Below are 25,617 nucleotides of genomic sequence, written 5' to 3' on the forward strand. Positions count from 1 at the left end.
GACGCTAAGCCAACCAGTCACACTCAACCAGCCAGCAAGTCAGCCACAAAGCCTCTGTGCGGTCGGTAGGCCCAAAATACCATGAGATATAAGGAGTTGGAAATATTCTAGAGGGATGTTTATAAAATGTTTTAGTAGATAGAGACTGAAGTAGTAATTCATGAGTATATTTTTTATGAAATGAACTACACTAAAACATGGGATTATCTGACAGCAAGTAAAGGAAAATCTGTGACTGATAAAAAATTAATTTACCATGTTGAACATTTAAAAAAGTACAATTTTAGTGACTACACTGTAAACAGTATTACAGTTTAAAGATGCCACTCTAGGTGGTGATGATTATAATAAACACTGTACATGTGCATAGACATATACTGTACTTTGATCTGATTATGATGTGATGGCCCTGGCTGAGTGTTTGTGCAGAGGTTGACGGAGGAGGAGGAGAAGGAGGAGGGAGGAGCTGAAGGGTAACGTTAGTTGAGGTCATGGAGCTGCGTTGTGTTTAGGTGGGGTACCATGTCAGGGCATATTAGACAAACACGTACATTCAGTAGATTTTCTCATGATATTCAGTAAAGCATATAAGTACACACACACACACACACACATGCAAACACAAGATGACCCTGTTTTTCAGATCATTGGAGGGGGAATATTAAGAGGATTAAGTAATTAAGGGTGCACTGTTAGAAAATGTAAATTATTGTTGTAATGCTTAGATAAAGGACATCCAAACCCACTGTACAATCTCTTGAAATCATGTAACTTATTTTTTCAAATTGTAAAAAGGGGCATTTATGATATTTCTATGTGATTTTGCAGCAGAAGTAGGAGTTTGCATGTTGTGCGTCTCATTCAAGATTAAACTGTCATGTCAAAATACCAAAGAGTAACCATCTGATATGTTGGACCAGAAGCAGGCACCCTGCTGGGACTCATGTAAATAATACTGCTGCTGATGGAGGAAAACCCACAAACTGAGCAAAGCTAATGCTAGGCTTAACTCTCCCTCTCCCTCGCTCCCTCTCTCTCTCTCTCTCTCTCTCTCTCTCTCTCTCTCTCTCTCTCTTTCTCTCTCTCTCTCTCTCTCTCTCTCTCACACACACACACACACACTGAGCTACATAACAAGTTTGCTTTGCTTCCTCTCTGCAATGCTGAATTACATCTAGATGAATCTAGCTGTGATCATTTTTTTCTTCAAAGGATTTTTGTTACTGATGTTAATGAAGAGCAGAGAGTGAAACTGTAAGAGGGAGAGTGAACATCAGGGGAAGGGGGTCACACCACCCACCACCTCAGCATGCTTAATCCACCCAGTGGCAGACGGCAAGACCAGTTAGACATCAGGAAACCCTTATGGACATATTTAGAGCAATATTTACCTTGGTGCCCACATTTGTCATCTCGGCCTATGTGAAAACGACTAAAGCACAACAATTCTATGCTTTTTAAAGAATATACTGTTATACAAAGCTAGTACAGTAAGAGTTTAGCTTGCCCTCGTGCCCATTTTTATATGGAAATAGTTTTTGTCATTGTTCGTGACAGAGCTTATCCTCATGACATTTGCTTAACCATAATCTGTCTATTATCTGTCTCCAAATGTTCCTCTAACTAATCCATCTTTGTCTAGTTTCACATAAAAAGGTTGAGGGTCCCCCCAAACACACCCCATTCAGATATCCTACATTTTCACTTCAACCTGTGTATCTGTGGTGGCAAAATCTTTTAAGATGGTGAAATTGTTTTCTATTTTCAGTGTCACCAAAACCCATGAAAAGCCAAAGCCAACAATCGATCGATCCCACTTACAAGTATTGCTTCTGTAGCCATTGATCTGTGTTGGTGTCAGATTAAATCAATGAGCCACACCGACAAGAATTATGGGGGCCAATGTGCTCTTCAATGCAACATAATTGTTTTTTTTGTCTCTGAGGTTTGCAGGTCCTCCAACCTCACGGCTTGGTTTTTGCTCTGATATGCATTCTGAGCTCTAAGACCTCATAGACAAGTGTGTCCCTTTCCAAATCCTGTCCACTCAATTGAATTTACTGCAGGTGGACAACAATCAAGGTGTGGAAACTTCTTAAAGATGATCTTGAAAAATAAAAAAGCACCTGAACTATATTTAGGTGTCAAATTAAAGGGTCTGAAAACTTATCTCAATATCATATTTCAGTTCTTTCTTAATAATCAAATAAAATTCCTGTTTTTAAGGGGTGTTGAGTGTGGATTGATAATGGGAAAATGAATTTAAACAATGTAAGACTGCAGCAGAAGTAATTATGAAAAAACTCTCTGAATGCACTGTATATATTACACCTCACATACTAGAGTACAATAATAAAAATGGCACAAACATGTCCTGTCATAAATTGCACCACAGTTCTTTGTGGCATACCAGCAGAATGGTCTCTGTGTGCCAAGACAGTAAGGCCGCCGCATGTCTGCCTGTCAGGAAGTGGACGAGTGCAGGTTCACCTCAGTGAACATGATTAAATCACACAATAACCTCCTTCCTCTTATCAAATCCTCTTAAGCAGGCTGTATTACATATCTGCCAAACAAAGAAAACTCAATCAGAACAATAAACCAAGCCAGGCCAAGCCCGCCCTACCAGCTTGTCTGATCCCATTGCCATGATTAAAATGAGAATGGAGCCAGGACATTACCAGAAATCCCATGTTCACCTTATAAGGAAGATCAAAAGTCTGTGTGTGTGTGTGTGTGTGTGTCTGTGTGCAAAAGGGGCGAGCAAAAGGGAATAATATAAATGTGTCCTGTGTAATTCCCTGGCTTGGATCACAAAACACAGTTTTTTCAATATTAATAAAAGAAACATTCAGAATAAATTGGATTGGATCAGTACAATTTTGCATTTCTATTCTCCAAAAGTAATAAATTAAGTTGTTTATGAGTGTGTTTTAAGGAAAACATGTTTTTGTTGTGATTCATGGCAGCGTGAACACACCTGTGCAGCACATGTAAAACTCCAAACAACATCACCAAAGTACTGCCGGATTTTAGATTCTGGGTATTCACAAATCAGGCAACTGGGAGCAGGTTTTAAGATATTAAATGCAAATCAGGTATACTCCACATTTCAGAATACCATATTCCATAGCACATGAGCTGCAACTAATTGTTATTTTAATTTGATTGATGTGTCAATTCTTTTCTGAGATACAATAGTACACATCCCAAAGTGACTTCTCCAAACATAATTTTGTCCAACAAACAGTCCAAAACCCAAAGCTATTCAAAAAAGCCATAAATCTTGCTGAAAGCAGCAGTATAATTAATCTGCATACAGATATCAAAATAGTTGCCAATTCATTTTCTGTTGATCGACTAATTGACTGCCAGTTGTTCCAAGTAGGCAAGGGGTTCTATTCATTTCACAGTATGAAATCAACTAGAAGACAGGTAAAACTTAAATAAGATTATCCATCACATTTTGTCACCTTTATTAACAATTCACATATTAAATAACTTTGCCAAAAAATGTAAATCAAGAACACCTAATTGTAAATTGTGATTTAAACAAAAAAAGTGTTGCATGTGTTAGCAAACGTCAATTCCCTGCAAAAACATGTTTCTATCAGGCTACTTACAACGGATGAGTTTGGTCAGCAGTAATACAACTGATATGTAATTTTATAATTCACCCAAACCACGCAAACCCACAGTACATGCAAAGTCACCATTATGGCTCGTTGAGGAATTATGCATGTTTAGCGTACATATCAGTTTATATGTGTGGGGTGGGGTTGTCCTCTCCAAAAAAAACTGTGTGTGTGTGTGTGTGTTAGAGACTCATGGGCGGGCTTACAGTAAGAGGCACGCTGCACATTATTGTTGCTCCAATTCACTTCCTGGGATAATCCTTAGCACAACAGAGAGAACGGCAGGTGACCTGGTCCAGCAGAGATACAGTATGGGGCTCCTTTATCAAACACACACACACACACACACTCACCCACACACACACACACTCACCCACAAATAGGCACACATGTATACCCATTTTCACACACACATAACCACCCATTCATAAATAATATCAATATGACCCTCCTTTCACCCTTCTCTCTTTCCCTCTGCATTATCTCTGCTCCTCTATCGCAGTTTCCTCTCTGTGCCTCCCCTCCAACTCTTAGTGAAACATATTGTAGCCCTGCTGCCGGAGAGTGTCATTCATCCATCGCCCCAAAGTCATCTCCATCATTAACAGCAGCGTCTAATTAAACCTGTAAATGACAAACACGTAGACACAAACACAGGCCGTGCTCTAATGGCCCGCTGTAGCAGGAGACTGATGGGCAGCTGTCTCTTGTCCATCGTCTGTGCAGATCAACCTTGAGACAGGGGACCTTAGGGACGTCTATTGGACCACTGAGATAACACTGGAAGGTCAGCTGAGCATTGATAATGATTGATTTCTATACAGTAGTCTGGCAGTTAGATAAGTTAATTGATTCATTAATTAAAACAATATTGTCTTTTAACAAAGTAATGTTTTCATTGCAGTGTTCGGTGTGTCTCACATATGAGTTCATCTCTTTCCAGATAGTCACATTAGCAAAACAAAAACAGCAGGGGATACTGTGGAAACAAACAAGAGGTGTTTTTCTGTTGTTTGACGGGGGACCAAAAACAATTGGAAAACAATAAACTGTTTCCATGGATCATATCCGCAGTTATTATCCTCTTATTTGCTTTCTATGAAATAGGAATAACAAGGTAGTGGAGCTGAGGCTTAGATCCCTTGTATTAACCACTGTGGCATTAGCTGTAGCAGCCTAATGGTAACTCTTTCACCCTCCTACATCGGGAGAGAGTGACAAAAATCGTAAGCCTTAAAAGTCACTTTATCTTACTTAGTGAGAACGAAAGTACTAAATAACATTTCTGCTGACAACACCCAATGACAATGCAGCGTCTGTTTTTATTTGTTTCTGTCTCTCTCATTCAATCCCTAAAATCATCCACTCTTCTATCATGGTGTCCTGAAGAAATATCAGGATGAAAAAAACCTCAAATCCATTTCAATATTAGTATTTCAGAAGAAATTATTATCCCCTTCCACAAAACAGAATAAACCCCCTTATTCCTGCTAATCCTTCAAAGACTGTGATGTCACCTGATAGGATGTTGTACAGTTTGAATATTATCAACAAGCCATGCCAAAAATAATGTAAGCAGGTCCCCACTGTGGAGATTAGAGTGAACATGTCTCTCTCCCAATTTATCTCTTCCCTGAAATGTAACGCCTCGTTTTCTCTCTATTTCTCCCAGTCGCCCTCCTCTGTCTTCCAGATTGAATTATTAACTGGAAGCTACTTGCTCCTTATCCCTTGTCCCACAGATTATGAAACAAGAGTAATTTAGAAATAATGAGAGAGTAAAGGAATAGTTTTGGTGGGGCCCTCCAACAATATATTGGGCGTAAACGGGCCCTTGCCAAGGATCGCCACCTCAGGAATACGCCTCTGTTTAAGAAGAACATGGACCCGTCATAATAGTGAGCACTGGAGCACTTGTACCTATCTTACCCCACTGCCTCTGACATTTTCTATAGCGACACCTTTAGGTGTACATCACGCACACGTGATAAGTGAAATATCTTAACATCACTTTCATGGTTCCCAGAAGATGAATACTAATGATGATCCCCTGACCTATTGTGATTTAAAAAAATGAAATTTCGTGTCCCCCTTACAATCTCCAGACATTTTTTCTACCGTCATCATCTGGTCAATTCGCTTCACAATTTTCCTCTCATTCACCCATTCACACAAATCTCCAAGCAAGATTCCATGCAAGGTGCTAGCTTGACAGTCAGTTCAGTGGTTTGCCATGACACCAAGACATGTGGACAGGAGCAGAATTGAACTGCCAACTTTGTGATTAGTGGATAACCTGCCGAGACAGTACATACTATACTTGAATGGTACTATGCTAATATTAGCAAAACTGCTAAAAACTTGTTTAAAGCAACACTATGTAACAATAATTATGTATTGTGTCTCCAGATTCTATGAGTATACACATGCATACGCATGTCTCTAAGGCTATTGCTATTGTTTTATCCCTTCGCGCTTCGCAATCATGGAGACTTTTTTTCCGCCCTGTCGACCAGCACGGGCCTCAACTATGTCTGCTGATACTGTATTTTACATGAGTGTACCGGTTGTTCAGCTCCCAACATCAGCATTATCTTCAGCTTGACTAGAATTTTGAGTTAAAATACGTAACTATTGTTCTATTTCGTAAAGGCTTTTGCTACTGGGTTAGGGCAAGCTGATGTTGTCAATGCCACCTGCGACACAGGTTCCACAAGGAGAACATAAGTTCTTCCCCAGGTCACCTGAGCCACTCTGCTTCCTTGGGTGCCTGATGAAGGTGGGACGTGTCTGTCTGTAGGTGGGGCCCAAATAGTCCATTGGAAGCTAACGGAGCTTGCGTTTGACCTCTGTGGGTAGTTGTGTTATGTGGAGCCAGAGGCGTGTGCTTCTGGTGGCCCAAGAAGGTGGTCTTTGGAAGAAAGATGGGAGCCAGGCTCTGCTCCAAGGGAAGGATCGAAGTTAAACACGGTTCTGTGTCGCATTGAACCAGGGCGTAGCGAAAGACCGGAGCCTTCAGTTTCCCTGGCTGGGAGAGTGCCTCCTCAACAAGTGGCCAAAGCTCCGTAAAGCACGGGCAAAGTGTAGCTTGTTTGGACGGCGGCTCCTGGCAAACACATCCCCACTCAAGAGGCCGCGAGCAGGGGCTGGAAGTTCAGCCGGGAGCGCTATGCCTCTCTGGTTTGCTGCCTTTATAATGATGTCTGGCAAATCTAGGAAGAGAGCCATAGCGGTAGAGGGGGGAGCCGCCTGTGGCAGAAGGGAAGAATGTCGAAACGGTGCCTCTGGCCGTTCCGGAGATGGTAGATCATCAACCCCCATCTCAAGGTCCAGTCCTACCAGAGGGGAGATAGGAAAACCGATGAGAGAGCCGGCATCTGGGGGGACAAGTCAGCGGACTCATGCTCATCTCGTGTTCATGTAATACACAATATCTGCAGACGTAGTACTGGTCGCAAAGACGGAAAGATCTTCCCAACTGCGCAAGCGCAAAGGGGTAGACCTAATAACTATGGCCTTAGAGGGCGAAGCCTTTACGAAATCGAACTTTTCCTGCTTTGGTCCCCCTACAGGCTAAAAGGACAATTCCGCTTTCAACCTGTTAGGGGACCGAAGGTGAAAGAGTTACATAGTGTTACTTTAATTGATATTATTTCTATATCATTTGAATCTTATACTTGAGCACTTATTATGTTTTACTTGTTTGCCTACTAAAGTCACTAATCTAGTTGCATTTAGAACTACAAAACCTTCTGACCAGATTTCCCCACACTGACATAAGCAGAACAGTTTTGTACAGCAAGGTAAAGTAAATGGATTAGAAATAATCACCTGCAGGGTGGCGGAGAGCTTGATTGATTGATGTACACTGAGCCTCGTCACAGTGTAACAAAGGAGCCTCATGTCATACAGAGCAAAGTACTCAGACTGTTTGTGTGTGATAATTGGTCCTAGAGAGAGGAAAATCCCAGAGGCTGAGCTGCAGGACACTCAAAGCCCCTCAAGTACAGCTCTTTTTGGCTCTATACATATTGAACAGTGGAGTCAAGGGGCTAAGAAGATTACCACAATGGGATGAAGAGGCCGGAAGAGCCTTTGTGGCATCAGTGCACAGTGAAAGTTGCAGAACTGTCAAGCTCTTAAACTGCTTGACCTAAAAGCTCAACGTTCTCAAACAAAAAACTGTAAACAAGAAGGAAATAATAAAAAGAAGAAAAGAAATCATAAAATGGGAAAACAAAGTGCTGCAAATATTATTTGTCAGCACTACACAAAAAAGAAATAATGTCAGATAGAGATTAGATGTCATTGCCTGAAGCAAAAGCTTCATTGTCTTATTTTCACTGAAAATGTAAAAATCCTTGGTGCACCTTCATTATTCAGCACAGGGTTATTTTGTGTGTGTGTGTGTGTGTGTGTGTGTGGGTGTGTGTGTGTGTGTGTGTGCATGTGTGTGTGTGTGTGTGTGTGTGTCTGTGCTGAGACCGACTGAAGCATTGAAATGACATGAAGAGTTATTTGGGCTGTAATGAAGCTGCTTAATGAAATCAGTGCCCTTGAAAGTTCTTCATCAATTTTAGCTCCCTTGTTCACTTGCTTGCACTCCACCATTTCAGCCTGTCAGCTAATCCACGTGCGCGACACAATATTAATTAAACACAGCGTTTCCTGAAGTACTTAAGTGAAGCGCTATCATTGATAATGAGCAGGTTTAAAGGAGTCACATCCCTCCAAAATTACTTTTTAAACCGGCCTTATTAAGCAGAAAATGAGGCCCAAATCAGCTTACAAGCTCCTCATTAAAAGCCACTGATCCTTGGCCACGCGCATGTTCCAATGGTTTTAATTAGGCTAGCGCAAGATCGTTGGCGACAGGAAGTGCCATTAATCTTGTCTTTTTCATTCAGAGAGGGGGGTACAGCATGTTGCAGCCGGGTGCCTCAAATACAACAAAATGATGAGAATTAGAAAATCAAGTGACATACTTTGAATTGTTCTTCAATTGTGTAAATTCAGACCGAAGTGATAGAAATATACAATGTCACATATCCCTTCTGTTAACACCTTAAGCTTCACTTTGTAATTACAAGTCAGTCTGCATCATTAGTTGCACACACACACACACGCACACACACAGTATGAAATGTATCTTAATTTTCTCTGTGTGTTTATGAGTTGCACTTGCTGTAGAGAGGACGGTCCCAACCCTGCCTGTCACACCTTCTCCGCATGGAGGATTATGGATGGCCAATTACATCGCTTTTGTCAGTAATTAATGAGGATAACGAGCTTCCCCTGCTCGCCACAAAACCCTGGTGCTCCTCAGCTGGTACTGAACAAGGAGAGGGGTGCTGGGCCGTGTGTGTGTGTGTGTGTGTGTTTGTGATAGAGACAGCAAGCGAGAAAGAGATACAGAGAGTAGTTTGTATGTGAGTAAGGAGGTGGTGTGTACCAAAGGATGAACACATAGATGATTGTTGACCCCAGGGCTTTGCATGAACATTTGTCCTGCAAGTTGAGGTGTGCTTTTGTGTATGTGTCTCTCTGTGTGTGAGTGTTTGCTCACCACCAGTCCTTTATCTGTGGGGGCCATTACAGAGATTAGGCAGTGCTACAGTAACGGATGCCCCCGATTGTCAGCTCGTATCCTCTGTCAAGACAACAAGCTAAAAGGGAAAAGAATGAGAGTGATGGAAAAGGGGGTGGGGGGACTGTGGAGGAAGGATAAACATGGAGGCCTGTTAGCAGGCGAAAAGGAGAGGGGGAAATAAAGGCGTTTAACAAAGCGTAAGGGAAGTTGTGCAACAAAACTGTGATGGCATGATATCTATCTCCACACTTACCAAGAGCACCTAGATGATGAGCAACCATGGCCCTGAATCATATTCAACAACCCTCCTCCATGTCCGCTCCCTCCCACCTGGCCTAATTTGGCCCCTGCCACACTGTCTGGGTCTACTATGCATGGTGTCAGGTGCCTTGTGGGGATGGGCAAAACGGTTTGCCTAACTGCCATGTTTTGAGGGTTTGCAGCCACATGAGTACATACACAGGCGCATACACAGTGCACAAACACCCCCCCCCCCTCTTATACTTCTGATTAACGAACGAAGGGCCCTGACCCATCCCGCTGCACTTGCAGCAACGTCGCTCCGAATCACATGGCTCCTCGGAACCAACTGACTCTTCAGCTCATCGCTTCCGACAAGGCGGGGCTGTGAGGGACGACAGAGTGTGATGTCATAGTGAAGCAGAGAAGTTGTGGGGGTCTATGGGTGATGGTTGGGTGGGTGGGGGGTCCTTACAGGGTCCCCGCCAGCACAAAAACACTGAGGCACCATCTCTTCCTCCACGTCCCATGCCGTTTTTCAACCACCCCACTCACTGATGAACCACCACACACACACACACACACACACACACACATTCACTCAATCCCTTGTTTAGCCCTATTGTTTATCTCACCTCCTCACCCCTTCCCTCTATCATGAACCTGCCCGAAACAACCAAATCTTCTATGTCACTTGGCCTGTAAAGCTACAATTATGCTTCTGTGAGCAATTATTTATAGAAAAAAATCAAATGTTTTTTTTTAAAAACCCTTTATCCCCCACTATAAGCATAACCAAAGCTGAAGTATGTTCATTTTCCTTCAAGGCCCCTGTTGTAAGTACAGTCTGTGTGTGTGAGATGAAGTGCTACAATGTGCATCAGACACATGAGCTTGCACATAGAGAGAACTTAATTAGAGAAAACAGCGCTGTCAGATGCATTAGGCAGAGGTACGCACTTAAGGGCATATGGTTTTAGTACTATACCATCGGGTTGGAGAAAACCACACAAACATACCTCAAAGCTCCAAGCCATGCTAATGAAATCACTCCCTTTCTATCCCAGTGAGAGCAAACACAAATGTTTACAGACATCACACAGTCTGCCCGTACTCCTGCACCACACTGGGCTGTCGTGACAGTGGTTGTGAACTGACTGTAGTGCTGTGTTTGTCTGCATTAAGACACTGTCAACAACAGACAATAGGTAAGAATAGGCAGCAAGACATTCTGTGTGTTATCCTTTCATATTTAGTCTGGTTTTAAATCTAGAATTTATATTGTACTACTACTATAGTAACATTCCAACCCTCCTTTTTAGCCTTCTGTCCCTTATAATTAGTATATAAACATTTAATAAATGGTTTATCACACTATAATGTCATTTTTATTTTAACTATAAACAACTATAACTCCTCCTGTAGAGGTGTGTAAAAAATAATGAATGACAACACAGATGTAGTATATGTCCTCATAAGAGAAGTTGTAATAGTGGACAAATATTGTACATTAATCATTCTCACAAATGTCCTTATTACGCCTCATAACTACATTATTGTGAATTAAAAAAACATGTTTTAATCATATATACTGTAGAGTATTTAACTGCTAAATAAGGGGGTTACACAGTTTGTACGATATGCATTAGTTGGTGTTTAATAAAACCTTGCAAGGAGCAAATGCCAGCAACAATGTGATTATAATATTACAATATAACTACATCAAATGATGTTCATGTTCACCGGGTTGAAAATGTCTTTTTGCAAGGAGCGGACAGTAATGATGGAGGTCAAAATATGTCTTTGTATAACAAATCAATTAGATGCCACAGAGATATCTATTTTCTTTTTCTGCTTTCTTTGTAAATTGTATTGCAGTTTTTTTCAATCAGAATTTTCAAGATAATTTTGAATTATTGCAGCCTTTTTTAAGTGTTTCAGACAGGCACACTTGGTATTTTTGTTGTTTACATCTTGACACACATGGCTGACTTTCTGCAGGGGCATGCCCAAGGCATATTGATGCATTGATCTGTTTGCTTTGTTGCATCAAAAAAATTATATTTGTACAATTTTAATAATATTGCTGAACAACATCCTCTTGTATGTTTCTTTTACTCTGTATGTTGTTTTTTTTGCTTGGTATAAACACAATTAATTGAGTTTCTGACCAGTTTCATTTATCAAACCCCCAAATTATATTCATAATTATATTTGCCTCTTATCACGTTTGCATTCAGTGCATGAATGCAAACGTGATAAGAGGCGAATTGTGTATTCATTTAAATGAATTCAAATGAGAAAGTACCTGTCTCTACCATCTGTTTAAATGAGTACTCAACACATGTTACACAGTAACATAAATACACGAAGCACTATGGGCTTTACCACGTATTACTGATATTGAATGATATTGTTTTAATATGCTGCAGGTGTTCATCTAGGCAAAGGCATCATACACAGAAAATGTAGCTTACACATCTCTAAACTACAGAATTATCTCATTACAGGGAAATATAAAGATTATAGGTGATTTTATATACACACCATCCATTACTGGTAGGCTAAAGGGTCAGAAAACACTACCAAATGAACAGCAAAATCACAAATCTGTCTTAATGTATGGCCTACATGCCAAATGACACACTGCCACCATGCACTCTGATGGTCATTAAGATAATAAGGTGACAAAATAAAACATACATCTCAACAGCTCAACATTAGAGGCCTATAGGGAGGGAGAGTGACCACCCAACCCTCCGTGAAAAAAGGCAGCCATCTCATTTATAGCAATTAGGCTGTAAGGGGACTAATGGAGCGCAGGGCCAGCGCCCTCACACAATCGGCAGCATTTGTCACATTTCATCCCCGCTGCCCCGACTGTCTCGTGGGGTCTCAGACAAGACATGTGTCATCAAAGGGCCAATTTAAGATGCCATGGGTGGCCTGTTGTTGTGACATGAAACTAAATTGTAAGGGAGAGACTAGGGTAGATCACTTAGTCACTCTGACTAGCATAAATAGAATGGCCTGATCTGAACGTCTGGTCTAATGTATTCTAAACTCCATGGCTTAGTTTGTGCCCAAATTAATGTTGATATAAAAGAAGAGAAGCAGTGGGAATGAAAGTAATGATTTCTTTTGATTTAAAAAATGATGGAATAGATGCTGTTAATCACAAAACTTTGTGGACTGCTGTGACATATTTTCTGGTCTGAGAACTTAATGTAATGGCAGCACAGTCTCACTCAGTACTATGGATGGATTGTATTGGAAAATAATTTGCTAATAAATAATTTGGTGTTAATTTGCAGGCTAGAAAAACACTATAAGCCTCTCTTACTGTAATCAAGCAAATGATTTTATTGACAAGAAGAAAATCCTGAATTTAATTGTAATAATTACCCTAAAAAAGAACACCACTATAGTGTCAACAAGAGCCAAGATTAACATAAAATGGACAAAGGTAGACAAAGAAAGTGGCCGTTTGCAGGTAAAGGTGACTGCTGTCAGACAAATAAAGACAATTTTTCAGGAATATAACTAACAATTTGACCACTTCTTTTCTAAAATTCATCCACTCACAAGTCAAAACCTGCAAAAGAAAACTGGCCCTGTAATGTTCACTGAATTAAGTCGAGCAGGAAGACAGGAGCTGAAATCGTGTTAATAGCTGTCTAGAGTAGAAACCGCCAAGGAAGCCTGCAATCACCCAAATACCCAGAGACAGGTCCTGGGTGCCCCAGGCAGCTCTTTCGCCCTTCCCCTCAGCACCACCGACCCTACTGCATGCCAAACGGGCCCCACCAGCCCCTCTGAGCCCGTTTAGACTCATCTCCTCATGTCAGAGGCTGCTCATGCAAGAAAAGAAAGTTGCCAACTCATTTTAGGAGGGCCACTCAGAGGGTGAGAACTGGAAATAATTTTAGCAGCATGAGAGGAGGGTGTTTGATTTTCAGATATTGTTTTCTACAGCTCCAATTTGTAGTTCATTTTGATATTTTAGCTTTTGTGTCTTTTTTAAATCACAGCCCTTTCATGTTGTACGTTAAAACTGGATTAGTTTTACAGAGTCCCAAACTACCACATATAATGTCCACAACATAACGAACATATAACAAGCAAAAATGAATGTGTGTTGTCCTGTGTCATTTGCAATTGTGGCTGGCATTTAAAGTTGTAGTGTGTATACTATTAAATGTTTTTTTTTTAATGTGAGAAAAAAAAAATGGGGTTGTTGAAATGAAGCAAACCAAGGTCCAAGCAAAGATATGTGTTTTAATTATAAAGACATATAAACAATATATGAAATCCATGTTGCAACACAACCAAAAACGCTTCTTTAATGTATAGACTGTAGTATTATATTAGTATAGCCAGGCTTGGAGCAAATTATTTTCCACAGTTACAATACAATCATGTGAGATGTGCAATGACTTAAATTAAATAAAAACAAACTTGCCAACACAGCGTTTCAGAAAATAGTATCAGCCAACAACACGTTTTCCTCCACATAGCATCAGTACAGTCAGTCGAGGGAAGTCCTGTCTTATTTGCTAAATCTAAAGGTCGAGATTAGGTCGCATGTCTTGGCATTTCTACTTTTCATGTTGTCGTTGCTGAATGTTGCATAGATCAAATGAAAGCTGATAATTTAATCCTCCTAAAATGTACCAAAATGTATAATATGGACATGGCCTGTCTGTCTGTGTCTGTAGCCTAAAGTACGAGCGACAAACTTAATCTTACAGGAAGGCCCAATGCTGTTTATTTTATATGGTTTGTTAAATATGGATAAAACATTGCAGTATAATTACCTAACAATATTTTAAGATAACGCATTAGACTAAACTTGTTGTATTTTTTACAGAATGATTAAAAAAAAAAAAAAAAAAACTAGTGGGAGAGAGACCGGCATGGGTGCAGTATAGGTAAAAGTTCAGGAAAGAGAATTAAACCAAATCAAGGCTTGTCGTTACAGTGTTTAAAGAGACTCGACGGTGTCCCGGAGTAAGTAGTGCACTTTTCGGCACAGGTGGCGAGTGCAGAGCCCGAGAATGGATAGACGGCAGCCTGTCCAAAGGGCGCCAGGGCGGTGGGGATTGGTGAATTAATGGTCTGTCCCTGGTTCAGATAAGCCACCAGCCGCCTCATCTCCTCCAGAGCCTGAGCCTGCATGAGGATATAGTTCTTGGCCAGGAGGAGAGTGGCTATTTTGGATAGTTTTCTCACCGAGGGGCTGTGGGCGTAGGGGATAACAGCGCGCAGGCCGTCCAGTGCGTCGTTCAGATCATGCATCCTCCTCCTCTCCCGGGCGTTGATGCTGAGCCGCAGGGACCGCTGCTCCTTGGACTTTTTAGTGAGGGGGCCCCCGGGCTTGTCGTCCCCAAATGACGAGCCTCTCTTCCGCGACTCCAGCGAATCGAAGCCGTCCTCGTCGTCGCTAGTGTGCTCCCCGCCGCTCTCGTTGGACTTCGCAGTCTGCCCCGAGAGGAAGTCGTTGGCCGGTGTGAGTGGGAACCGACCGGGACTTCCAGCACCGTGGCCAGGACCGAACCCAAAGGCTGATTGGCCGTAGCGCTGCGTCAGGTCGAGGAGCGCGTCGTTGCTGATGGACTTAAGCAGGTTCTCTTCGCTCACATTCATTTTCTCTTCCAGAACAGTTTCTGACCAGTCTAGCCTACTCTTCCGCTTGTTTCTCTATCCTATTTGTTGTTTTGAAAACTGTATGCTGTACTCACGTAGTTCTTTCCAAGAGTTGCTGTTTTCTAGGAGTTCCTCTCTTCCCTCGCTCCTTTCCTCTGAGTGCAGTGACTCTTCAAGAAGGAGGCTGGGAATCTGAAGCTGAGCCTCTACAAGATTTCACTCCTCTCTACACTGCGCTCCCCCCTTGTTGCGCGCATAGCCCACGTTCAACAACACTTCTATTTAATTGTACTCGGTGTGATCGAGCGCTCGTGTCCACCCTCGTAGGCTACGGTCGGTTTCCTCTCGCGCGTCTTTCGTGCCCTCCCTCGCCTTGGGCAGATTGTGACTCGTACTCTGCCCTGCTCGCAAGTTAGTAGAAGCACGAGGCCCGTCGGGATTATCTGCCCGTCCAATCAGGGGGGCGTTTTAATTAACTCGGGAAGAGCGCGAGTCTACTCCCAATTTCAATCATAATGTGATAAATGCAACGGAAAAAGACACGCTGCCCAGCCATACTGCTCTTTATGTATTGTCCATCATTGTTAAATTATTATTATGTTATCACAATTTTGAACCTACTGTTGTAAGGTATTTACATAAACTTGAAAGGAGAGATATTTAATCGTTGGTCACAAGCAACATGAGCGCAGTGCAAACCTTAGTGTAGCAGCATCAGGCACATAGGTGGATAGAATGTACTCACCTGATGAAGATGTCTTTCTGGATCAGAAACACAATGAGAGATCAATGAAGGAGAAAGAGGCCACCATTAGGAAGGATGTTTTAGGATTGGAACATGGTGACCGGTTCCATTCATTTTGATACAAACTGAAAAGATTTGCTTTGGAACTGTACATGTGATATAGGCCTAAAGACGAGATGGCAGTGATGAACAGACAATGGTTCGCAGCTTGCTCTGGACAGATCAATAAGCTTATAGGTAGAGGACGTGCCCTCTGATCACCAACATTTAAGGAGCAAATTGCACCCTGTCATCTTTGCAGGTAATATTTCTTACAATGGCCAGTTAGTGATCAGTGAAAACATATAGCTTCAATTTTGTCTGTCAGCCATATCTCATGAACACCATAAGCTGCCATAAATACATTTGAATAAAACACTGTACAGGCTACATACAGGCTATTGCCCCATTAAAATGATCCCACATGCTATACAAATGTCACTGAATGTATTGTTCAGTAAAATCCTATAGCAGTATTATAGGTCTAAGGTTAGTGAATCAGTGAAGGTTTATTATAAGAATCCAAATCTGATAGCACACAGGTAATTTATTAGCAAATGTTTTTTAATGGTAAGTAAAAGGTCTCCTAAGTCTAGGAAACAGGTGTCCCAAGTATGAAACTTATGAGAGAAGGTAAGACTGCCACTCAGCGTCCGGTGCATAGAATTACACTACCATAAGGGTTCCTGCGAGTCAATCCACAGCTCGACTTCACATATAGCTTCCTGCAGGTTGTGTTCTACAGTACATTCCTGGGACAGTTGTTTAGGTGATGGTGCCACCTTGTGGATCTGAGGTAAACACCAACTTAATAAAATCAAATAAACTTTAATGATCCCACAGAGGAAAATCACTTGTTACAGAGGAAAGAAGTGATAAATAAAACTACAAATAAGGTCATGTAAAATATACTATCACATATACAGATATGATGTGGGATTTGTTAAATGTTTTGTTCCACTTGGTGGTCCTTTTTGAGGCCATGTGCGGTACCCCCTCCATTAAAAAACTTTGTTCTTTTGCTTGTTGTTACTTGACTTGGGTGTTTGATATTCACTGTGTAGAATGATGCATCTATTTGCAGAGTTTGACAGCAGAAAGCTGTTTTCACATCAATAACCTGAAGTAGAAACGTTTCTCTGTGCTCAACTTTAGTTTAAGGTGCATGATTTTAAGACATCACAGGATGCCAGTCATGGTCTTATATGCAACTTATACAAGTGTGATGTGGTAACTTGACTTTTTAACTAGTTTATTTAACTTTGTTGTGTAAGAACCATATCAGACATACGTTCTTATTTAAAACAGAGCAGTGGTGATTATATCAATATTTCAACAAGTGTCTTTTAGTGAGGGGTCTATTTGGTACCACTGATTGTCTTTGCACTGTGTCATTTTTATTGGAAATATTGCTCTTTACACATTACATATAGCCTACTGTCCGCTACTGCACCTTAAAACCATAGACTGTAAAAATAAGCTTAAAACCCACTAATAAAATAGTGATTAACATCCTTTCATTTAAACTTCCACATCATACTGGTATTTAGCTCCTAATTACTTTATTGTTTAGCTGTCATTATAAACAGGATTTGAAATAGGCATTGCCTAAATTGTTAAACAGTCAGACGCACTGCCAAGTCCGATACATATATTTTGCATACCTCATGATGCCTTACATGAAATCCTCACCTGATTTACAAAGTAATTATAGTCAAATGTTTACATTGGTATAACTGATTCTAATTCAATACCATGTATTGCCAAATAAAGGATTTTAAAGCAACATCAAAGTACTTTTCCTCTTTGGTCCCCCTACAGGTTGGAAGCGGAATTGCCCATTACCATGATTACTATATGTCTCAGTCAAACTAGCGAAATTACTACGAATCCCACTACGGTCACGCCAAGACCCATTATCATGGCCATAGTGGTCTATTGGTTGGGGTTAGGCATTTGACCTCGAGTGGTTAAGGTTAGGAGATAGGACCTAAACAAATCAGCTTATGTTATCTTGGCGTGGCCACAGTGGGGAAAAAATAGTGCGATCCGCTAACCGATCTGGCAAACTTGCATAGTGCGGTTATAGCCAATAGAGGGCCGCGAAGTGAATGCAGAAGTGCTGATCACCCTGTTACCAGTTGATGAATCACTAAAATAATTTTGGAAATCGTAACACTTTATAATAACCATCAACAGTAGATGGTAAATTGTTAATTAATCTTTATTTAATTATCATTGAACTTTTAGCAAACCGCAATTTTACTGTTAACAAACAATATAATTATAATTATATAATATTAGTAGTGCTGTAAATTAATAGTTAATTGTTACATGCATTATATCTCTCATATACCATATTAGGTATCAAGTAATGATAGACAAAAGCCTTAAAGAAACCATTTTTACAACATCTACAAACATTGATCGATGGACCAGATATTCCTAACACGTTGTTAAGGGTACTATTTGGTTTCTACAGTGTCTATAAACAGTGTCTGGGTGGTTATTATAAAGTTGCAAACGATGACTAGAATACCTTGTTAAATTGTGAAATGCTCTGTAAATCATCTATAACCATTATTTAGATAGATAGATAGATAATACTTGGTTACTTACTTGGTTAATACTAGGTGGTTACTAGTTGGTTTGTAAACTGTCTATAAACAGTGTCTGGATGGTTATTATAAAGTTGCAACGTATAACAAAATTATATTTAAATATACATACACACATATACACATACATAGTATGTATGTGTATGTATGCATACATATCTGTGTGTACATATGTGTATATAGTAAATATACAGTACTGGGCAAAGGTTTTAGGCAGTTATGAAAAACTGTAAAACTGCTGTAAACTAAGAATGCTTTAAAAATTGGAAGTGTTAATAGTTATTTTCATCAAATAAAAAAATGCAGTGAATGAACAGAAAAGGAATGTAAATCAAATCAATATTTGGTGTGACCACCCTTTGCCCTCAAGACAGTATCAATTATTCTCAGTAAACTCCCACACAGGTTTGAAGGAACTCGACTGGTAGGTTGTTCCAAACATCTTGGAGAACTAACCATATATCTTCTGTGGGTGTAGGCTTCCAATTCAAATCCTTCTGTCTCTTTATGTAATCCAGACACACTTGATGATGTTGAGATCAGGGCCCTGTGGGGGCCATGCTATGACTTTCAGGGCTTCTTGTTCTTCTTTACACTGAATAGTTTGCAATGACCTAAGCTGTATGTTTGGGGTGGTTGTCCTGCTGCAGATCTGGGGCCAATCACATGCCTCCCTGATGGTATTGCATGATGAATAAGTATCTGCCTGTATTTCTCAGCATTGTGGACACCATTAATCCTGACCAAATGCAGAAATACAGCCCCAAACGTGCAAGGAACCTCCACCATGCTTCACTGTTGCCTGCAGACAATCATTATTGTAGAGCTCTCCAGCCCTTTGACCAACAAACCTTCTGCTACAGCCAAATATTTCAAATTTGGACTCATCAGTCCAAATTACCTGCTGCCATTTTTCTGCATCCCAGTTGCTATCCTCTTGGCCTTGTTTCCATGTCGGAGGTAAGGCTTTTTGGCTGCAACTCTTCCATGAAGACCACTTTTGGCCAGACTTCTCCAGACAGTAGACAGGTGTACTCGGGTCCAATTGGTTTCTGCCAGTTCTGAGCTGATATGTGACTGTTGGACATCTTCCGATTTTGAAGGGAAAGAAGCCTGATGTGTTTTTCATCTGCTGCACTAAGTTTCCTCAGCGGACCACTGCGTCTACGATCCTCAACGTTACCTGACTTTTTACCTCTAAAAAGTGTGCCTATAAGAATTGATGCTGGATTGAAGGCAAAGAATAGTAAGACCAAATATTGATTTGATTTCGTTTGCTCACTTTGCATTTTGTAAATTTATAAAAAATAAACAATCATTATTTATATTTTTGAAAGCATTCTTAGTTTACTGTATTTTTCACACCTGCCTAAGACTGTAGATACATATATCTGTATGTACATAGATACTTTTTAATATAATTTAATGAAGGGCAAAATGTGCATCATTGCTTTACCAATCACTTACTAATCATAACATTAACCACTAACCATTACTAACTAACATCAGTTGCAACATCAGGCTCAGTCACAACTTTACAATAGTAACCCTTAACAACATGTTCGGAATATCTGGTCCATCCATCGATGTAATGTTTATAGATGTTTTAAAAATGGTTTATTAAAGGTTAACATATATTTTTTAATCATTACCTGTTACCTAATATAGTATGTGAAGGACATAATGTATGTAACAATTAGCTGTTAATTTACAGCACTACTATTATTTTATTAATTTTAATTAAATTGCTTGTTAACAGTAAAATGACAGTTTACTAACAGTTAAATGACAATTAACAAAAAATGAATTAACTATCAATTTACCATCTATTAATGATGTTTATGATAAAGTGTTAACCATTTTACAATATCCCTGCAACGCTAATGACGTGTGGGTGTGTGTGTTGTGTGCATGTGTGTGTGTGTCCAAAATACAAAATGCTTCAAAGTTTCAAGATGCAGAGAGCACTGCAGCTCTTTTCATGTGATGATGCTTTACTGTAACACACATGGGGTAATGTGCAATGCTTGGGCCAGCAGATGGCAGAAAAGTCCATGAGTTGACAAATGAAATAGGCCCATATCAAATCCACACAATTTTTGTCAATAAAAACAATTAAGTGTCACCTAAAGGAAATTTTTGGCCATTTAGTTATGTTCATCTATCCCATTGGTGTCTCGCTTTTAATCAAGGTACAAATATGATACAATTACAAAAGCTATTTGTATACGAGATGCAGACAAAAGCAAAGCGCCACTGTCTGCACTTTTTGATTCTGTTTCAAAAAGCTAAAAGCCTTCATTGCAGGCAAAAATGATGCAATTCCACCTCAGGCCATTGTGATTACATCCCCTAGTGCTCGACTGAAAGCACTACACAGTTGTCACCTTTCTCCAGGGGGCATTGAGAACTAAAAGCTTCTGATTCACAGAGAATAGAAGAAACGCAGAAGTGTCAACACACCAACTGATAATTCATGGTGCTTTATAAAGTATGTGTGGCAGCTCTGTGTCACCATGGCAACTGCAGGCTCAGCTGCCATACTATGGTGTCATACCACATTTGGAGCGCTTACATTGCAGTGACAGAAGACGACCACTTAGGGGCAGAAAAGTATTTTCTGTTGCTGTTGATGTGGTTATGCTGCCATATTTGAAAGGAACAATGCATATGTGTGCACATGTATGTGTGAATACATGCATGCAGATGCATAGTTGCAAGCACCCATACTGTGCTGTCAATATGCTGTATCAACCTGACTCTGTCACTGTGTGGATTATTTTGTTTGTCCTGTGAATGCTGTGAAAAAAAGAGCATTTTGTAAGAACAGGACACGTTTTAGTATTAACTGGTGTTGATATTCAAAGTTACACTAGGTCTTGATTACTGCTAATACGTTTTATATACCCAGCAGGATCCACACAGGGGGGCTTTCTCTCCGGGCTTTTATTCAAATCCTTATTTTCAACCCCACTTTCTCTGTCTGATTCTGTTCCCCTTTCTCATACACACACTCCTCTCTCTCTCTTTCTCCCCCTTTCTCCATGCACACATCAAAGTGCTGCTCTAAGTAAAGATGGAACAGGCTCCTTTGATCTCTCCCTGCCGGCTCTGATTAATGTGTGGATTTACAGTGCAGACCTACAGGGACCTGGCAGCCATGACACCCTTGTGCTGCGCTGGAATCTTGTTTTCCTCAAAACCAATCATAGTCTTTGGTTTTATTTATTGCTCCAATCATGATGGTTTTCACACAGGCACTCACAAAAGAACGAAACACAGCCAAGCACTCACACTCTTTCGACCTCAAGCGCCAATCCTAAAGTCTCCAAAATCCCAACGCTGTCACAAATCACAGGACAACATACCTACCCAATCAGAGAGACTTCACAAAGTCTGCTTTGTAAAAGTCTTTCCACTCAATCCAAACCCTTTGCGTTATCTTAGAAGAGAAAGAAAGCTACATGAACTAGCCGAGGACTGGTGTGTTAGGCCACATGTTTGATTCAGCCAGTCTTGGTAGTCATTTGCAATGGCTTTTTAAGTGTTGGTGTTTGGTGGGAGGCTTGCCGCCGACGACAGAGCAAATGTTGGAAAAATTTAGCATCGAGCATCAAAGGACGTGTTTGCACGGCACACATTGTACTTTGTGCATTGCACATTGCACCCACGCCAAAAAAGTAAACAATGTACATACTCTTTACTCTGTCTTTGTTCTTTTTAACCCAAACCTCTCTCTTTCATGTCTCTCCTCACTCCTTATTTCTTTTCTCTTCAATTTGTCTCCCCTCACTGCGGTGCAATGCAGATTTTTCACAGGGTGCAGGTATGGTAGAGATAGGCGGGGTACCATGAATAATTGTTGAAGATATTTTTACTCTGACCCACTTTGGAGTCCCTTTTGCACCCCTTTAAAGGAGCACCACAAATGCATGAACCAATTCACCGGTGAATATTGTGTTCTCAGCTGCCAAATCAATCACTACAGCTATCTAAGAAATCCTTGAGTTGTTTGTAACCAGTATTATGGTTGAGACCATAAAAGCATAGACTCTTTATTAACGTTATTTTGGAACATGCGTAATACTAATCATACTTAAAGTGCCAATATTTTGCTCATTTTCAGGTTCATAATTGTATTTTGAGGTTGTACCAGAATAGGTTTAAGTGGTTTAATTCTCAGAAAACACCTGCACATTGTTGCTGCTCCTCTTTTCACCCTGTGATGAGCTCTCTGTTGTAGCTGCAGAGTGAGGCATCACACTTCTGTATCATCTTTGTTGGGAGTTGCACATGTGCAGTAAGCACCGCTAGCTAGTCAGTTGTAGAGTTGGATGTGCTACGCTAGCAGCTAAGCTCAAGATTTCTCAACACTTCTGTCCTCTGCGGCTGGGACAAAATGGATGGTTTTGTGCTCATCTTTACAGCCAACAACAGAACATTTTCCGCCGTGCTTCGACACAACATGGCGGATATCCGAGAAGTTACTGCTGTACCTGGGCGGTGGAGACATAGACACTGTACACTGGGTATATGACGCTGACGGCCCTGCCAATTTTGACCTGACCCACAGTTTTTGATTGTTCCAGTACTTGTTTTATTAATTTTTATTTTTATTTTATTTTAGCAATTTTTATTTTTTTTTCCCCAGTTTTTTTCCCCTCCATGTCAAAGTCAAGATCTCGCAAAAAAAAGTTAAGATCTCACAAAAGTGTTTGTCTCCAGTAAATGTTTTTTTTGTAATTCTTTTTCTTCCAAAAAAACTTCAAGGGCTACGTAATCATCCATATTTAGCATTACAAACATTTGTTAGCGGGGGCATTTGCGAATGTTAATTGACTAACTAAAATGTCTCCTGATTTTAACTGTCTAAAAGAAAAAGCCATTTAGTGTCAGAATTTTTGGAAGATATGGGGCTTTATTTTGTATTTTTTTCAGTGACTATGGGAGGAAAGAATCCTTCATAATCTGTGCTAATATGCACTGCTCCCATCGGAGCGAATAGACTCTGTATGTGCGCCTAAAGGTGCGGGGCAGTGGCAAAACCAACAGGACACGGATATAGGGACACAGACAAAATGAGAGAAAAGTGTGCCCACTCCTTTCTGAACCTTTTCCGGTATCTTGTGTAGTACTGAACAGTCTCAGCAGAGATGTAAAAGCTACAGTAAGCACTGAGGGGGAAATGTGTCTGTCAGTCACCACCTGCATTTCTTAAAGCAGTTTTTTTGCCATTGCATTTCCTGCATTACGTTACCAGCTAGCTAGCTAGCTAAATTATTGGTCTCAGTGGCTTCAAGACGCGGACATTCATGTTAAGGAAGAGTTTTTTGGTGACCATGTTGCCATCGCCAAGCAGCGATGTTTTCAAAGTAACCACTTGAATGCCTATTATGCATTTTATGATTTCCATTTGAAAACATTTTTTAAAAAGCCTGTAGGAGTTAAAAGTTTAGCTTTGTCATGCATTCCTCAGTTCTAAATTTGAAAATTTGTAGTCTCTTTTTATAAATATAGTCATAATGGACATGGAGATTTGTTTTTTGCCACCTGCGTTCAAGCTTTTCCACACGCTTTTCTAAATTTTTAACAACATAGCATTTCTCCATGGGGCTCTTTTCTTACCATAGACTCCCTTTACCTCAGTGGGGGCAATGGGATCAATGACATTTGTAATTTCAAAACTGAAATTATCATCATCAATCATCATTGATTGAAACCCAAGAGAGGTCAGGTGTAATAAAAGAGCCTATATGAATAATTCACAAGTGTTTTTAGCAAGATACCATTTTGTGATTACCTCTGATTGAGCTTAAAGAAAACAGAAGACAGGTCAGAAAAAGCTACCACTACAACCATAGACACGGTAAGATACTTGAAAATTGAAAATGGAGCAAAAAGACTTTCAAAAGATTGAGAACTTGTATTTTTACAGCCTGTGAAAGTGAACCAACACATCGGAAAACGACACACAGAAAGCTGTTCTGGTTGCAGCATGCACTACCACTTGCACGCTAATGTGCTAACATGTTTTCGCTGCCAGCTGACAACTGCTGGCTCTGGGAGCTATTACGATGTTATCTAATCATACTGTGCACAGACTGTGTTTAGAATATTTTTTTTATGTGATGCAAGTTGTAGCTGCCCAATGAGAGTCTCCTCTAAAATGTCTCTGTCTTAATGCTAAGCTAAGATAACAAACTTTCACATAGATAACAGTTAATCCATAGTTAATGCACAGACATGTGAGTGTAAATGTTCTATGTGTCTAACTCTAGGCAAAAAAAATACCTGTGAACATTATACAAATGTTTTATTTTTTCTATCAAACATAGAAATACAAAACAGTTTACTTTTCTGAATTAAGTCTCTTCTAAGAGCTAGCTCCTTCTACCCATTACTGCACATACCTGGTCTGATATTTCTCTACATCAGACTCTATATTTTATAACTCTCATTGTCTTCACTTCTCCCTGAATGTGTTTACTCACTCCATCCTCATGAAACTTCCACAATTATCTCCAGGTCCAAAAATAAATACAAAAAAGTTTTAAATTAAGATTGAGGTTATCTTTTTTTCCCCTGCTGTTAAAAGCTGTAGTGCAAAGCTATTCTGTGTAAATATACTTTACATCCCTCTGTATTTCTCAGTGTGGCTAAGTTTACAAAATGCTTTCACGCGTTTTACATTACCGCTGAGAAAAGACAACAGCAGCTTTGAGCTTTGGAGATGAAGAGGACATACAAATTACAAGATAAGTACCTCTTCTGAAGAGTCCATCAAGTTTTTGTAATCCTCTGTGTTAGCAACTGCGCGGAGGAGGGGTGGGGGTGGTGTGCGACCACCAAAGGCTTGCGCCATTTGAATGCTCCGACAATGTTGTTATAACTTCCTCATAGGGTTGAACTACGCATGATAGCTTTAAGGCCATTACATACTGTAAGTGTGGTTCCTGTATACTGTACGCTCATTCATTTCTAAACAGTATATAATGTTAAAGTAGTATTTAGAATAAACTCAGTGTTATGTGTGGAAGAGTTTACATGAGACGGACTCTAAGATATGACACTTGAACTTTATATTTTGTGACTTATCAATCATCG

General features: G+C 40.3%; 1 protein-coding gene and 1 long non-coding RNA gene across 2 annotated transcripts in view; one reads left to right on the top strand and one right to left on the bottom strand.

The window, feature by feature from the left end:
- LOC117947508 overlaps positions 1-25,617 on the top strand; it is a 1,113,976-nt gene that overhangs the window by 400,469 nt on the left and 687,890 nt on the right. The gene's annotated exons all lie outside the window — the stretch shown is intronic.
- bhlhe23 (basic helix-loop-helix family, member e23) lies at positions 13,481-15,535 on the bottom strand. Its single transcript, XM_034876473.1, has one exon. The coding sequence runs from the start codon at positions 15,109-15,111 to the stop codon at positions 14,428-14,430; it is 684 nt and encodes a 227-aa protein (XP_034732364.1). The 5' UTR covers positions 15,112-15,535; the 3' UTR covers positions 13,481-14,427.

Source organism: Etheostoma cragini, chromosome 7, assembly GCF_013103735.1.
Source record: "Etheostoma cragini isolate CJK2018 chromosome 7, CSU_Ecrag_1.0, whole genome shotgun sequence".
In the NCBI taxonomy this organism is placed as follows: Eukaryota; Metazoa; Chordata; class Actinopteri; order Perciformes; family Percidae; genus Etheostoma; species Etheostoma cragini.

Bases quoted from the DNA above. Each gene is read 5' to 3' on its own strand.
- bhlhe23 (XM_034876473.1), bottom strand. From the start codon at position 15,111: ATGAATGTGAGCGAAGAGAACCTGCTTAAGTCCATCAGCAACGACGCG.